This window comes from Perissodus microlepis, chromosome 9, assembly GCF_051167445.1.
Source record: "Perissodus microlepis isolate ML-2025 ecotype Zambia chromosome 9, ASM5116744v1, whole genome shotgun sequence".
NCBI lineage: Eukaryota > Metazoa > Chordata > Actinopteri > Cichliformes > Cichlidae > Perissodus > Perissodus microlepis.
The window spans coordinates 12648172-12665074 of NC_140469.1; the positions used below are offsets into that span (position 1 = coordinate 12648172).

At 41.2% G+C, this 16903-nt stretch overlaps 1 protein-coding gene across 2 annotated transcripts in view; it reads left to right on the forward strand.

Annotated features, from left to right (window-relative positions):
• Nucleotides 1-16455, forward strand: part of ctnnd2a (catenin (cadherin-associated protein), delta 2a) — a 247700-nt gene extending 231245 nt beyond the window's left edge. For both annotated transcript variants that reach the window (XM_084939063.1, XM_084939064.1), the window contains exons 22-25: nucleotides 7990-8116; nucleotides 12246-12377; nucleotides 12831-12907; nucleotides 13760-16455. In XM_084939063.1, coding sequence (XP_084795189.1) covers nucleotides 7990-8116; nucleotides 12246-12377; nucleotides 12831-12907; nucleotides 13760-14182 — 759 coding nt within the window. In that variant the 3' untranslated portion in view covers nucleotides 14183-16455. The remainder of the gene's footprint in view (nucleotides 1-7989; nucleotides 8117-12245; nucleotides 12378-12830; nucleotides 12908-13759) is intronic.
• Nucleotides 16456-16903: the final 448 nt, after the last annotated feature.

A 16903-nucleotide genomic window follows, 5' to 3' on the forward strand; every position in this document is an offset into this window, starting at 1 on the left:
TTTTTGGGGGGTTGGCAGGGTTATTAAAGTGCTGCACATCATTTGCATCAGTAGGAGTTAGATTTTATATAGTTCTGGGTTCAGTGTTTACGCATTAACCACATATATGTTTTACTAAAGTATGAATATATACGATAAAAATTATTTTACCGGTGGATTAGAAACTGTTAAAAATCTCACCGAATGTGAAGGTACCAGAATGTGTAAAAGTCCTGAAACATGCAAACATACATGAATCTGAATCAGAATACTTTATTGATCCGTAGGGGAAATTATTTTTCATTACAGTGCTCCATTATAAACAAACATTAACAAAGACAGACAATACACTAACTAAGAATAGCACAATATATACATAAAAGTCACTTATTAATAAATAGCTGAAAAAGGACATGTGCAAGAAGGGTGTAGCTGTTGCAGTAAACAGTGTGTTAGATGGAGGAGTTGTACAGGGAGATGGCCACAGGCAGGAATGATTTCCTGTGTCGTTCAGTGGTGCTTTTCGGTACTCTCAGTCTCTCAGTGCTCCTGTGACTGACCAGCATGTCATGGAGTGGGTGGGAGGTGTTATCCAACATTGTCTTTATCTTGGACAACATCCGCCTCTCCAACACCACCTTAAGGGAGTCCAGCTCCATCCCCACAACATTACTGGCCTTACGGATCAGTTTATCGAGTCTGTTGGCATCTGCGACCCTCAGCCTGCTCCCGCAGCATGCAACAGCATAGAGGATTGCACTGGCCACAACAGAATCATAGAAAATCCTGAGCATTTTCTGGCAGATGTTGAAGGACCTCAGTCGCCTCAAAAAATAGAGACGACTCTGGCCCTTTCTGTAAAGTGCTGTGGTGTTTGTAGCCCAGTCCAGTTTATTGTCAATGTGTACTCCAAGGTATTTATAGTCCTCCACAATGATAGATACATTGTAGGATACAGCATATAAGGTAACGAGTTTGAACAGTTCTAATGAACTTTAAAGTTGAAATTTTGTGTGACTACCCTAATTCTTCAACACAGCATGAACTCTCTTAGGCAGCTTTCTTATAATTTCTTTAAATTGTCTTAAGAATAGTTCTCCAGACCTCCTGAAGGGCCTTCACATTCCCACGCTGCTTCAGTAATCTTGTGGTTCAGGCTCTTAGGAGGCCAATCCATGAATGATAATGTTCGACTGTGTGTGTGGTTTTGTTTTGTTTTCTGTTTTTTAAATCCTGCATGTTTTTCCTTCACTGGAACCGTTTGGAATCACTGTCATGCTGAAAAATGAAGCCACTGCTAATCAGATGCTTACCAGCTGGTATTGCATGGTAGATCAAAATCTGACCTTTTGTTTGTTTATAATTCCATCACTTTTGATAAGATCTCCAACACCACTGTCTGAGATTCATCCCCAAACCATGACAGGCCCTCCACCATGTGTTACAAATGGCCATAGACACTCACTCTCTCCTTAATTCCTCCGTAGAAAATGATGACGATTTGAACCAACATTTCAAAAATCTGTTGCTATTGATTTTCAGTTTATGCTTGAATGATTCTTAGGTCAGTGTTAAGTGGTTCAGCAAATTAAAAAAACGCACATTACTCTGGGAAAGGTCAGGTACAAAAACTGGACTGAATGTGAGTGAAAAAGAAGCCAATCCAAAGAAAAACTTTGACAGACCTTCAAGCAGCCTATTGAACTATTGCTCAGAACCGCTTTGAAAAATGTACTAATGGAAGGAAGATATAAAGAAATAAGGTGTAGCTCAAGACTTTTGTACAGTGCTGAATATGACCCAGTATGCAACCCTGCAACTCGCTTCTTTGATTGTTTTGTCATGGACTCCCTTTCCGAGGGTTGGGGTCTTAAGACATCTTGTTGTTGCGCAAGTAACTTCAGGACAGGCTGCCCCATGGCATCAGTGTGTTCTTGCTTCATCCTGACAACTGTGTCGCTCTCTTCATTCGTCATCCTCTCAGCCCTCAATATTACACAGAGCAGTATCCCCATGTGGCCCATTGGAGCCTCATCTGCTTCACACTTCTGTAATCATTGCCACTGGATATCATTACAGTCGACTGGATGGCATAACACTCCGATGATCAGAAATGAAGGGCAGTAGCTTTACGCAGCGCTCAGATCCAACAAAGGTTGCTACAGTTTTTTTTTCTTTTTAATCCCCACCCATCTTGGCTCCTCTAGTTTTTTGTTTCATTTTGTTTTGTTTTTTTTCACACAGATTTAATAAAGAGACTTAACTTAATTAATGTGGATGATTAAATGGGCGAGGAAACAATCTTAAAAGGCAAGTATAAAATATTAAAAAGGCATCATCTGCGCTTTGTCCTGATTTATAATCTCCAGTTTTGTCCTGTCTTAACTCTTCTAATCTGGGACTGATCAACGTCGTCTAATACAGTTAAAATGTTGCTGTTACCCAGTACAACTTTGATTAAATGCAACAAACTAGTTTTAAACTTGTAACCTGTACTTTTAGGTGGTTTGGTTAGTCAAGCTCCTGTATTATTCTATTTACAGTCACTCTAAAAGAGTGATAGACACCATACCTCACTATTTACTTCATAAATTGCCTGGCTCCTGACAAAGCAGTCTAATTTTGTAACTGTGGAAATTGTTGTGTTAGACGATGCACACTGACTTTATCACCAGAGTGCAGAACTCAGAATAAGTAATTTTACTGCTAGTATCCCTGCGTGACATATTAGGTCATGGGTGTTAGGTGCAGCAGAAATCCTGTTAGCCTCCAATCCAAACATGGATTAGCATATAGTTTATATGAGAGTGGAGTAGGATGTCTCTGCACAGTGTTTGTGAGCAAAAGCAAAGTACTGAGAAAGACACAGGCGAAAGAAAGAGTGAGTAAAAGTGAGGTGAATTCATACCTTTTTTATTTGTAGTTCAAAAATAAGCACACTGGAGTTTGTGGGTCTGGGAAGAAGAGAGAAGTGTAGGGTCAATAATGAGTCGGTTTGAGTTCTGCTGCCAAAGAGTTTCTTGCTTTGAAGTCTTGAAGTAATGAGAGCATTTTCAAACACACTTTCAAACTGTGTTCAAGTTATGGGTGTGGGTAAACGTGTATGTTTGTGCGAGCGTGTGTCTTTGAAATTGTGTGTTTTTGTCAAAACGCGGTAAGAAGAGTTAATCACTTCCTACAGCAGTGCCATGGGAGCAGGCTCGGCTACGAGAGAGAGAGAAAGAAAAGAGAATTGCAACGGAGTGGGGGGGTGCAGGGCTGCCCCGCAGTGTTTGAGCACAGTAAAGCGAAATGCTGCAAGCCTATGAATAAACAGTAACTCAATATGAATACAGCATCTGAGATGATTTGAAAGATCTGCTGTGCAGCAGTCATTAATAAACCAAAGCCAAAATCTGTTTGTACCAACACTAGCACTGACTTGAGGATAAATCATGTATAATACTCTCCAGAGTGCAGTAAAACTCTACTTTTACCAGAGTTTATTTGGACTATTTGACAGGATGTGTCCTCATTCGGTGTGTGTGTTTGTGTTGCTGCGCATGTAGCGTTTCATCTACAGTTCTTGGAGTGTCGCCACAGGTCATCTTTTAAGTAAACAGCAAATGTGCAGCACTGTTCAACCGGGGATTTCCAGAGAAAGCAAGCAACTGAAACATGGTCACTTTGTAAATAAACCCATTCTTAATAGGACCGAAGAGATCAAATTCTGACTCATTTACACAAACATATACACCCTTCTGTTTCTGGCACAAAGACACACACACACAAGGTAAATTCTAAATTTCATATTCACACTGTTACACTTTGTTATGTCCCTGTTCAGTGCATAACTTCTGCTGGGTTGCTGTGCCTCATTTCTTGATAAATGATCTGTCTAGGGTACTTAATCAGACATGTTCTCGCTCTCTCTCTCTCCCACACACACACACACACACACACACACACACACAGGCATGCCCACATATCACATATAAATATCGCAAACACACACAAATCACCAAGGCAGATGCACACATGTTTGACAGATTGAGTTCAGGGTCAGAGAGATGCTGTGTTTGTTACGCGTGTGACAGTTTTACAATATGCTCCGGGGATGTGTAATTCACTATGTGGATGTGATGTGACGTAAGTGAGAAGTGATGTAAATGAAGTGTGTATGTGTGTGTGTGTAAGGTCAGTGATTGCACAGCCTAGTCTTGTGCATGATCAGTGAGCCCCGAATGTTCAGGATGTTACTGCAAATAAAATGAATTACTTTGATAGAGAGCTCTAAGGGTTCCACTCCACTACTTTTATTTTGAAAAAATGAAATCATCCACTGCTATACTTGTGGAAAGAACAACTACACAACTGAGAAAGACAGAGAGAAGGAGGTGGATATTTAAAAACATCATTGAATATCAAACAAGCTCAGGCCTCAGAAGCTGACTCTGTTTCGTCTGATTTTTCCCACAGTCAGACACAGACAGGGAGGGAAACACAGAAAGGAGATGGAGGAATGTTAAGATAGGCTGTCTGAGGGTAAAGGCTAACAACAGTATTTTGGGAAGATAGAGAGGCAGAGTTGCAGCACTCGCAACATTCTGGGCTCTTTGCAATCAATGCAACCATAGTATAAAGGTCAGCTGCTAAATCAGCAACACCACCAGCAACCAGTATGAGGGATGCAAAGGTCGAGGGGCACATTGCTCCTGAGAGGACAGATGGCTCAAGAGGGAGGTGATGATAATTGCAAATATTAAAATTGGAGCTTGAAATGAGTGAGAAAGAGGCATGGATTAAAGGACTGAAAATGTTCAATGTTCAGTGGTTGATGTGACCGGAGGGCCCCCTCCACTCGTCGTGTGTAACGTTTTACAATTTCACAAAGTGCCGCCATACCCACGCGCACACTCTCTTCATTTGTTGGGGCAATAATCACTTTTTACCTCTCAGTCCTGCGACCTTCAACTAACCATCCAGTGATGCTGAGAGCAACAGGCAGACCGGTTGCCTGGCAACCAATCCTCTTTTTTTTTTTCTCCTCTCATTCTTACAGTAGGAGTTGAAAAGGGGTGCTTGGAGTATAGAGCTTGTGAGAGAGAAAGACAAGGTGGGTGGAAAAGAGAAGAAAAAACAGGTATGATGAGGAGAATAGGTGAGAGCCAGAAAGACCAGGAATGATAAATATGAATGTAAGTGTGAAGTTTCACAGCACACGCTGACACGAAACAAACGCTGGACCACGGATACAGGGCAGAGAAATAAATGCCGTCCAGACCTTCAGACACTGTGTGATTTGGTCCTTGATTAAATTTTAATCTGGGTTTAATATTTATTGGTTATACACAGCACAAACTAATCCTCTACCAATCGATAATAAAAAATCACAGAATTTATTTATTTATTTACATATGAAATTCTTCTTACAAAGTATCGAATTTGTCTGTCTTTGTTATATAAGGAGAATTGCGAGTCTGACTATTTCAGACCATAAATATTCGAAAGTCAATGAAAAGCTTGAAGAGGTTCATACAGAATATAAAGTAAAGTCAGTGCAGAAAATAATGATTTAATCCTTTACTCTTAAGGGAACGAGTGGAATAAAATTATGGCAAAATATAAAGTTATTGGTCTATGTAGAAAGATACCAAATGTGAATACACCCATACTTAGACATTTTGTATATGTTATATTCTTTATCTCTGATTTCAGTCATTGTTGTAAAGTTTGACTATGGCTCGTTTTGCTTGGGGAAGCCCTTAAGCCACCGCCCCCTGCCCCAATCATTCCCGGGCCCCATTTCTGAGCTACATCTCCAGGCAGCACTCTTTGTACATCACTCTGTAAAATACATTTATCGTTCAATACTCAGTGACTCTGTTCATTTGAGCAGCATGACAGTTTGACAGCAGGCATTCCAATGTACCATAAGGAGGTAACATTGGATGTAATGAGATTTGTTGGGATGGGGGGAGGTGGGAAGGTGCAACGTGAATGTGAAACAAGGTGAGTGAGAAGACTGAAGGGATGGTGGATAAATAGATGAAGTGAATATGAGGGTGGGAGGAATGGTGGAGACTAGAAATGAGCTACCTTTGAACTGCTGTGTGTCAGAGGATCCTGCTTTCTATTAGTTCTCAGCACTCTGCCAAGAAATGAGAGTCAAGGGAGGACATGGGACTGCGTTCAATCCAGTCTAGTTCTTGCTCTCTCTGGCTGGTGTCTGTACTTCTCCATCCGTACCTCTCCTCCGTGTTACCTCTCCCCTCCTCACGCTATCTTTGCTCTGCTGTCATTACTCTCTCTGGCAATCTCCCACCTCCTCCTCGCTCATTACTTTTTGCCATCTTTTGTCTCCCTCAGCTAGTCCTCTGTCTATCTCACCTTCTTCTCTTTCTGCCCCATCTCCTTCGTCTCTCATTCTCCTCCCCTCCGTGTCCTCCTCTCCAGCATCATTGCAACTGGAGTGATTCACCTCTCCTATGTACTCTCAGTCATCACTTTTTCACCAGTTTCCCACTGCTCAGTTTAGGCCCCCAGACAGTAACGCTATGATGGAACATGCCTCCGATATCTTTTATTATCTGCTTGTGCTTTGCTTTTAGAGGTACCCAATTATCTTAATGCTAAATTGAATTTGGTTCCAGCTCTGTGATTGTTGTTGACTCTCATAATCCATTTTTGTGAAAAGGGCTTTGCTCCAATGACTACTAAACTAATGCTGATACAAAGTCATTTGCTTGGCAGTAATTATGCTTGGAGTTGTTAGTTGTATTAATTTTTCTACGAAGGGAGTGGGTTATTTACTAAGCTCAGAATTGAGGCAAGCGTGTTAATTTGTTGCATGCGCCTGGCTGTAAGCTCACTTGTACATGCAGTGTGTTTGTCAGTGTCCACCAGTGTCCAGAATAATGTTTCAATTACCTACTACACGATAATAATCTCAATAAGGACAATATTTAAATGTTGGCTCTGTAAATGTATTTACAGAGATTTTTCTTTTAGTGAATCAATTTGAACAATTGCAGAAAGTCACAAATTATTGATTTTTCTTTTTTTGGCCTGTCAAAAATATCAAAAAAACAAACTTATTTTCTCTTGAACATTTCACAGTCAGTGTGACCCTTTTTCTTTCTGCTAGATCGCTGGATCGTGGTCACATTAGTTTGTGTTTCTTCCTAATATAGTCCTCAAACCACTCTGTGCTTTTAAAGTGTTACTTGTATGAGTACATGGAGGGGTTTATTTCTAAAGCACATCAGTAAAAATGTAATTCAGACATGCTGTGTCATATAGCCGTTGTTGAAGTGCCACTTCCTGCTGCGTGGTAATCAAACTGGCGCTGTTGTATCGCTAACTGTAATAACAGTTCATATCCTTTCATCCACTGGAAGCTGCAGAGTTTAAGACTAATGGATCATCATTCTTTGGTGCGTTACAAAAATACATATTCCTAAAAGATCAGTCTTTTACATGGTGACATTGTATCATGTAATAGGAGGTTTTGATGACTGATCAGTAAAAAAAATCAAATAATTCTGATATCTGACAGACTGGTGCGGACATCATAGGTCTCCTGTGATAAAGACAGAGCTGAGCTTGAGAGTGAAGCTGTAGCTTTACCGCTCAATCTGTGTTCCCACCTAAGGCCACAAGCTCTGGGTAATGACCAAAAGAAGGAGTTTGTGGATGTAAGCAACCAAAAACGGCTTACTTTGGGTGACGATATGAGCTCAGACATCATTAGAGACTCAAAAGAGAGCTGGTGCTAATGAAAGGAGCCAGTTGAGGTAACATCTGGCTAGGATGCCTCCTTGGCAGTCTAAGCTGCTGCCCCTGCAACCTGTACCCAGACAAGCAGCAGAAAATGGATTAATGGATGGATGATTTTAAAAAACTGTTTCTTAAAAAATTTTCGTTTTTAAAATATATAATTACTATAATAATTGATGACAGTAAGATTATGTATTTGTGCAGTTACTTATCACAGGTGATAACAAGCTTCTTCCTTGTTTTGTTTTACAGGATGGATACTCCCAGTATCACTTTGTGGGCTCTGCCTCAACAATAGAAAGAGACCGGCAGAGGCCCTATTCTTCCTCACGAACTCCCTCGGTCTCTCCTGTAAGGACATCTCCAAATAACCGCTCTGGTGAGAAACTCGTGGCACTCCCTATACAGATGCTATGCATACGTGTTTTCATTCACTCTTGTGTATCTCTTAACAGCCAAGATTAAGACCTCATATCTAAAAAATGTTTTACTTAGTTGTGTGGTTAGTTAAATATCTCATGGCCAAACAGGCTCTGGGTCTTGTGATGGTGCACATCATCAAACTGAAAAAAGCTTTGTTTTCTGAAACAAAAAAATACTGAAATACAGTTTGTTTTGTTTCTTTTTGTCTTTCTTTTATCACAGGCAGTCAGCTAAATAATTGGGGAAACAATATTCAAGCCAAGGTTATAGCAAATAATATTTTATTAATGATTTTATTTTCTTTATTTCTTTAAGCCTGCAAGCTGCACTTGAATTTTTAAGAAAGCAGTCAGCATCTTTTCCAGTTGGTATAAACTGTCTTCAAAGACTTGGTATGATTATCAAAATAAGGCAGGATTTTGTTTGTAAAAACAAGCATATATTAAAATTTAAGGCTTTACTGAATTTTACTCTTTTGACAAGTGGTTACAGAAAATCAGTTGAATAAAGGGTTACATCTGTGGTACAGTACACAGAGAATCTAATTTAGACATTAGTCATCTACATTAACATTTGCCAGTCGATCAGTCATTATACCACCGCTAAATAGCTCATAGCATTACAGGCTTATGCTACAAAATATGATTATCATTAGCCCTTAGCTTGAGCCCACTGGCCTTCATGCTTTGCAAAGGGCACATTAGCATTAGCTGTTAGCATCGGTGGTTCAAGAGCCTTTAGCTGTTCTTTCACCACACTGGGCTTAGCAAGCTGATGAGGCAGAAAAGTACTTTTCCTTCCTCCTGGCTTAGAGAGGTCTTCAAGGACCCTGCTAAGAGAGGAAGACAGTGGGAGTGAGAGAGAGAAATAAAATGTGTGTTTTTGTGTGTGAGGAGGAAAAGAAGGAGGGATGAGATAAACACGGAGGGAGATAGAGAGAGAAAAAGCAAGAAGGCAAGAAGAATTAGGGATTGAGGGATGGTTAATGCAGGGAGGAGGAAGTGAAGAAGGCTGGGGATTTGACTTTAGCCAGCGACATTGAAAATAAGAAGTTTTGAGATTATAGTGCATAGAGAAATTTGTGGATGTCTGTTGTACAGTGGATCAGCAGGGGTAAATTGAGCCATGACTCCCATCTTTCTCTTCTGCTCCTCCTCTGTCTACACACAATACCTCCCCCTTTGCCTTTCAGCTTGTCCACCCCTTCTCATTCACCCGTTTCACTCTCCTCCTCCTCCTCCTCTTTGCAGTAATCCTGCTTTCTTCTCACCTCTCCCTCTGATCTCTCACTCTTTATAGGCCACCTCAGTGTGCTCTCAAACACACAGACACACACTAACACACACCCACATGCTCCTATATCTCTCCTCTGCATACACTCCAGACTGCAGTCCGACTCCTTAGAGATGGATCAAAGCAGAAGGAGTAATGATGGTATGCAAGTACGCTGGGAGAAGAGGAGTGAAAGAGTTGATGTGAGAAGAGAGTAGTACGACTGTGAAAGAGAAGGGGAGGTTAGAGGCTGCAAGAGAAGGAGAGAGAGACCTTTGCATGTGTCATGGCCCCCACAGGGTCCTGCTGTGTTCTGCACTGATAGAATTTGTCTCCCGGGCTGTCATATCGAGCATTTACAAGCCAGGTCCCCTAGGTAACCAGTAGCGATGGCACTGTCTCTGGAGGTTTCTGTGAAAGGTTTGAGCTGCTACCTTAATGGAATCTGCTACAGAGGTATTGGATGATAAAATTAAAAATGAAATGTGTTAAAACATTATAAAAGCGTGGCTCACCACAGCCAAAGTGATTATGTTTATGTGCCTTTTTCACAGCCGTTTCTGTGCTTGCGCGTGTACGTGTGTAATACAATGTCTTGTCAAAATGCAGAAAAGGCTGGGGAACAGATAAGAGGGTACAATGCGCCTTTGCTTTTTATGTCAAACATTGAACAGCCGAGATGAAAAAGGGGCATCCTTTAGTATTCAAATAGATGAATTTAAATTCAATGGCTCTCCAAAAATCACTTTAAAAGCCTTTATTTCATTTGCTAGTCATATTCATAAGTGTTTTCATCCCTAGTTTGCTCTTCTCTAACCTTTAATCATGGTATAGAACAACCAAAGAGAACAAAGACAATTATGCACTAATTTTTGGAGTAGGCTACATCAGAAGCATGAAAAGTGTTTCTACTCGATGGCTCATGGGACTGAGAATGGTGACTTCCACGTGTGTGTGTGTGTGTGTGTGTGCTGCATATTTGCATGTGTAAATAAATGTCAAAACTAGTGTGAGCATGTCAAAAAAGCTTATTTTTAGAATGTACTCACATTTCCTGGAGTATACTGTATGTGTGTACAACCCAGTATCACAGCAAAGCGTGAAATGAACAGAGTGGAGCGGCGTGTCTATTACACGCTTTGCCGTGATACTGGGTTGGTATGTAAACATTGAGTTAATTATAAGAATCTTTATATAGGCAATCTGAAATTATGGCAGTCTAGTATTATGATGGGAGGTGGTGAGTAAGCACTTAAAGTATGCTATAAGGGGATTACCTTGCGATGGGCTAAAAGTTTGCATGTGTGTGTTTAAAAAAGAAAATTGGGACATTATCAGTATTTCTACAATATGAGAGCCATGTTTGTCATCGCCTGCAAACATGCATCCATCCATCCATCCATCCATTCGCTTCCGCTTATCCTTTTCAGGGTCGCGGGGGCGCTGGAGCCTATCCCAGCTATCATAGGGCGAGAAGCGGGGTACACCCTGGACAGGTTGCCAGTCTGTCGCAGGGCTAACACAGAGACAGACAACTATTCACGCTGACATTCACTCCCGCATTTACACCTATGGGCAATTTGGATTAATCAATTAACCTATCCCCACAAACTGCATGTCTTTGGACAGATATGTACACATGCATAATTGTCCAAATCCACACAGTCACAAACAGAGACATTGTGAGGTGTGGAGATCCTAAATAGGTTTGAAACTTGATAGTATCTGCAAAGAAAGCATAGATCTACTGTGAAGTTAGCAGTGCAGCAGAGTTGGAAAACACACAAATAGGACTGCATATTGGCATGAGGCCACTTATAAATGTCTTTGTTGTCACGATAACCAATAAACTAGCAGCTAAACTCCTCCATTTAGTTTCAGTATTTTAACACTGCTGCAATTGAGTTCATTAATACTACTTAGTACACAAGCACAAAAAGGCAATAACAATTTAACTGTTGTTATGTTTTGCATGAAAAACTGTTAGAACAGTGTCCATTTAATCGGGTTAAATAACATCCCATTTAAAATGCGATTAAAATGTTTAAAAGCATACAGGGAACACGGTGAGTGCTGTCAGTAAAGATGTACTTAATCTCATTAAAACTGCTGAAAACTGCACTGCTTTTTTTGTTTTAATATGATTTGGCAATCTTTGATCAGTCAGATTAAACACTGCTGTCTTTTAAATATAATGATTTTAGCATGGCGTGGACTTGTGCATGCATTCGATGGTACTAGCACCTCCATTTATTTTGTTGCTATGTGCAAGATTTTGCAGCCAGTCATGGAGATTGTTTAAGTTGAGGCACCAGAAAAAATTAAAAAAATACAAGACCTGTTTGTGCGACGGTGTAATGATCAGTGGTCACTTTTGTAATGCACTACAAGCAAAGTTGATCTGACTTGTTGGCTTGTTAGATAGCTGGATATTTAACATGAACTTTAAACACATAAAGAAGAGAAGAAAAGACATAAAACTATTAAGTAAACTGTCCAAAGCGTCCATGTGTATGTTTGTGTGCGTCTGTGTGTGAGAATTCCCAGAAGTCGTCTAACATGCTGGAGGTGACCCTTTCTGCTGACAAGTTAAATGATGAATAATGACTGTGCACCTTGAAAAAGACCAAGACACACAGACACACCAGTGTAAGCACGCAGAGTGTGAAGGCTCATGCTGTTCTGGGTTTATTGCTCATTATTTTGTGTGTGTGTGTGTGTGTGTGTGTGTGTGTGTGTGTGTGTGTGTGTGTGTGTGTGTGTGTGTGTGTGTGTGTGCGTGCGTGTGTGTGTGTGTGTGTGTGTGTGTGTAGCGAGCGCCCCAGCCTCCCCCAGAGAGATGATGAGTCTGAAGGAACGCAAGATGGACTACGATTCCACGGCAACCAACGCCGGTTTCCATAGCAACAAAGGAGAGCACACATCCCGGAAAGACGGCATGGCAGGTGTGTATGTGTGTGTGATGGAGATGAATTAAATGATTCTATTTTATCCCCCTCTTTATCTTTCTTTCTCCTCTATATTCATTCCCTATTTCCTCTTTCACTTATCTGCCTTTTTTCAGCTTCACACCATTTCTCTTCTCACACACTTTGATTCTTCTCAATCTTCTCCTGTCTTCCTTTCCAGTTTCTTTCTTCCCGTGCCTTCTTGTTATCTCTTCACTCTATTAGCTTCCACGCTCCCTTTATGTCTATTTATTTATTTTCTATTTTTAATGTTCTCTATTTTTTCCATCTCTTTCTCTTATGATAAATTCTTTATGTGACAAGTAGCACACTAAGAAGCTTTGAAACTCTCATAAGTTATTGTCTGATATCTGATAGGTATTATTAGTAGCTATTTTGGTCATTAATTGAAAAAGTGGTATAATTTTTATTTTTATTTTATCCATCAAGTTCAAATTTCCTGTGGGACATCTACACTGTTCCGAAACTCTTACCTGACTGCCAGCGATGATATCAAGCAAAACCAGGTGAGTTAATGCTGCTCTGTGAATCCGCTTTTCTGTATGCATATGTAGCAATACACCACCACAGCGTTTTAGCAGTGCATGCATTTCAGGGTTTTTTTAACAGAGATAGCAGCAGGATAGAAAACGCACAAATATATGCACACAAAAGGTGTCCCAGTGTGATAAGAGATGTGCTGGCAGAGTGTGCGATGGAGGCACACCCTCAGCTCAAGCAGTATCAAACGACTGCAACCTGAAACCACACCCGACTGGCAATTAAAGTCATTACCTCAGTTGATTGCACTAATTATTTGCTCTTGGTAAATGACTCTGCTGGTACCGAGGGAAGGGAAATAAAAGGCATCAGAGCCATTGACTTTGAAATTTTGGCCCGATTTCTTCATCACTTATAAGTTTCTAATTAAAGTATAAGTTCATTTGTACAGGTACGAACTTTTAACACTGGCAGTTAAACATGTAAACATGTTTTCTTCACGCGGCTGCACATGCGCACGCTCACACACACAGACACACGCACACAACTGGCCTGTGCGAGTTACAGTGTTATAGTGTTAGAGATGCATTGCCGCCTTCGACGCCTGCATGTAATAGAGAATTCACAGCATGAGCCCCTTCCCCACTGATTCCTTTCTGAGCTCTTTACCCATACAGCCTGCCTTTCAAAACCTTTTGTCCCTTGTTTTCACTCTTACCTGTCACTCTCCTTTCCATCGCACCCTCTTTATCTCTCTCCCCTTTTCTTCCACTCCCACTTTTCCTCCCGTTACCCACATGTCTTTGACTCTCCATTCTTTTCCTTGCTGCACCTCACCCCCCACCTACCACTCTTTCACTTCAACCACTCCCCGCCAGGGTCCAGCCCAGCCCTGCGTTGTGCCCCCTCAGCCCCAGCTGGACAGTCCGTCAGCAGCCGTGCTAAAAGACTACGACCCCTACCCTCCCCCTCCCTCCTTCCCCCAGCCTCAGCCACCGCAGCCTCCACCTCACAGCCAGAGCCGGAGCTTTGACGAGGCCTACTACGAGGACCAAGGACCACCGCCACCTCCGCCACCCCAGCCACAGCCACCGGTCCAGGCTCAGGCCCAGCCTCAGGCCCCACCCCAGCAACCTCCAAACTCCACCGGACCACCCAGGGACCCGCGGGAAGATCTGCGCATGCATCTGGGCCTCAAATCAACCGGCAACTACGTAGACTTCTACTCGGCCTCTCGGCCATACAGCGAACTAAACTACGAGACCAGCCACTATCCGGCCTCACCTGACTCCTGGGTCTAGTTAGACTACAGTGTTGGGGGGCAAGAAAGAGTCTGTGTGTGCTTGTGTGAAAGGGATTATTTTTGCAAGACATCAGCAGTGATTATAAGTGGTATTTTGAAAGCGATCTTGTAGCCAGTGGAAGGAAATTTATGTTCTCTAAAATAAGTGGGATAGCAGAGCTGGATGGGGATAGGAAGTAAAGTCAGGTCGAGCGACAAAGAGAGACTGCATGTGCATGTGAACTTTTTTTTCCAGACCAGTTTATTTCTTTAAAGTCAGCTCCATTTCACCAGTGAGTGGAGCTAGTGGAAGTAGATATGATAAAGTGTGTTTGACAGTTTGAGCTAAGAGTAGGAAACAGAATATAAAAAGAGAGAAAATGACCAGACGGATAGAGTATGCAGATGTCAAGAGAGAAGAAGAGGGCGCTAGGATAAAGAAATAAGCAGCAGTTGAGGGAGCGTTCTTACTCTGTAGGAGCAAAGAGCTGTCTGACCTAAGGAGGAGATGAGAGACAAAGATGGCATGAGGGTTCTTGAAGAGGTCAGGAAGAATAAAAGCACAGAAAAAGATGAAAGCACATCAGGCAACAAGCAAGAAGTGGATGTTTACCATTTCACCCAAGTGACAAACGTAGCACTGCTTTTATCCCCCTTTTTTGTTGCAATGGCCTTGCCGCCTCCAGAGGCTTCTGAATTTGTGTTCAAGGAATGTCATCTTCAAGAGACTTCTTTTTTTGTCGTCATTCTTTTACATCTTTTTTATTTGTACTTTTCTAAATTTTCACTTTCAGCAAAACAAAAAGAAACTTTTTATTTTCTGTGTACAGTAAAAGGTGATATAGTGTGTATATTACACGTTTTTGATGGGCCACTTATACAAACATAATTTATTTTCCATGACTGACTGCTGACTGAAACATCAAAAGCAACAAAAAATAAGCGAAATGTGAACACGAGAATCAGACCTGACAGACATCATCAGGATGGGTGTCAGCAGACACTTTTGTTTTGGCCCCCCTTTCCTTTCCCAGGAAGAGAGGAAGCACTGCGATATTTGTGTTTTTCTCTCTCCATCGAGTGAATTTTGTCATGGACACAGTAAAGAGCAGTTCAAAGCTGCCAAAGCATCAGGTTGGCAGAGCAGCATTGTTCCAGAGTCCCCGTCAACTAAAGTGCTTTTTCACTGCCTAAAGATTATATGTGTATGTTTAAAGCACACTCTCTGTCTTTGGAAAGGTTTGTCTTTTCACTTTGGGGAATCTGACATGTTTGACAATGTCAACTTTTAGTGGTTTGTCATCATCACCTCTGCATAAAAAAAAAAAAACTGTTTCGAGTTTTTTTTGTTCACATCAGTGAAAGCCGCCAGTATTGTACATCTCAGTGTACAGTAGAGACAAAGGAAGACGAGAGAGAAAGGTCTTGTGCCAAACTTTGACACACAGTGGACCAGTCCAAGAGGACTTTAAATGGAGATTTTTGTCGACGTTTACAGACGATGTAGACTGGCCGACTCACTCTGCTGTTTGTAACTTTTATTTTCTTGTGTTTTTGATCAGGTGAAGCTGTACTTATTGCTGGGAATCATGGGTAATGTCTCTCTCCCGTAGATGTACAGACCTGCCTCTCCGTGTTGGCTGAGCACATGTGGGTGTGTATGCGGATGTGTGTGTGGGCGGGGGGGTTGACGTGTGTGCGCACGCGTGTGTTTGTGTACATGTGCATGTATGTGACAGAATGTGTGGCCTGTGTGTACACGTAAACTTGAGCGAGCGTATCTATGCATGCATGTGTGTAGTAGTGTGCGTATGCCTCTGTTGCGTGTATGTGTGTGAGCGTTCCTGTACAAATCAATGTCCAAACAAGGCATTCCTACTGACAGTTTGTCCAGTTTTACAACATGAAAAACCAAGGAAAAAATCACTAGAAGAAATTGTTGATATAGAATGACAAATCTATAAATATATGAATATGAATATAAATATATATATATAAATATATATATAATTTTTATGTGCTGATGTCAGTGTCACTAAATGCAACAAATGTTCGCAGAGAAAACAATTATGTGGTGTACAACAGGACTCTTGTTCACTTGACCTAAACATGGAAACTGCTGATCGGGACCCCCCCCCACCCCAGTCGAGACAAAAAGAGAAATCCCACCTGAAGATGCTCAGGCTCTGGTGCGAGTTGTGTGTTGTGTGTCCATGCTTCTTAGATGACCCTGCTGGGAGAGGACCGTACTTGAACACAAGGAAAAAATAAAGACTCTTTGCAATCAAACAACACGGTCTCCGATCCTCTTGATGATTTTTTTTTTCTTTTCACAGAAATGTGCATTAGATATTTTTTTTCTCACGAGGCAAAAGTGCTCATGTGGTGCATGTGTGGGTTAAGCTGACACACTTTGATGTGTTTTTGTTTAATTCACATTCTTGTGTGATTTTCTTCAGTCTGTATTTTGTTCAAAAGGGCTTCAGGTGCCTTTGAAGATGTAATAGCAGAATGTAGGAATATCTTCCTTCCCGTGTTCCTTCTGTGGTATCTGAGGCAGCCTTTAAAATCTGCTCTCATAAAATAAATAAATATAAACAGCAAGTACTTAAATTCATTACATATTAAGTCAAGTGAGATGGGATGATTATTACAGAACAAATACCTTTTTGGAGATTTTAAATACTGTAAATATATAAATTGGCAAGGGGAAAATGTGCAGTAACATTAATATCTGTTT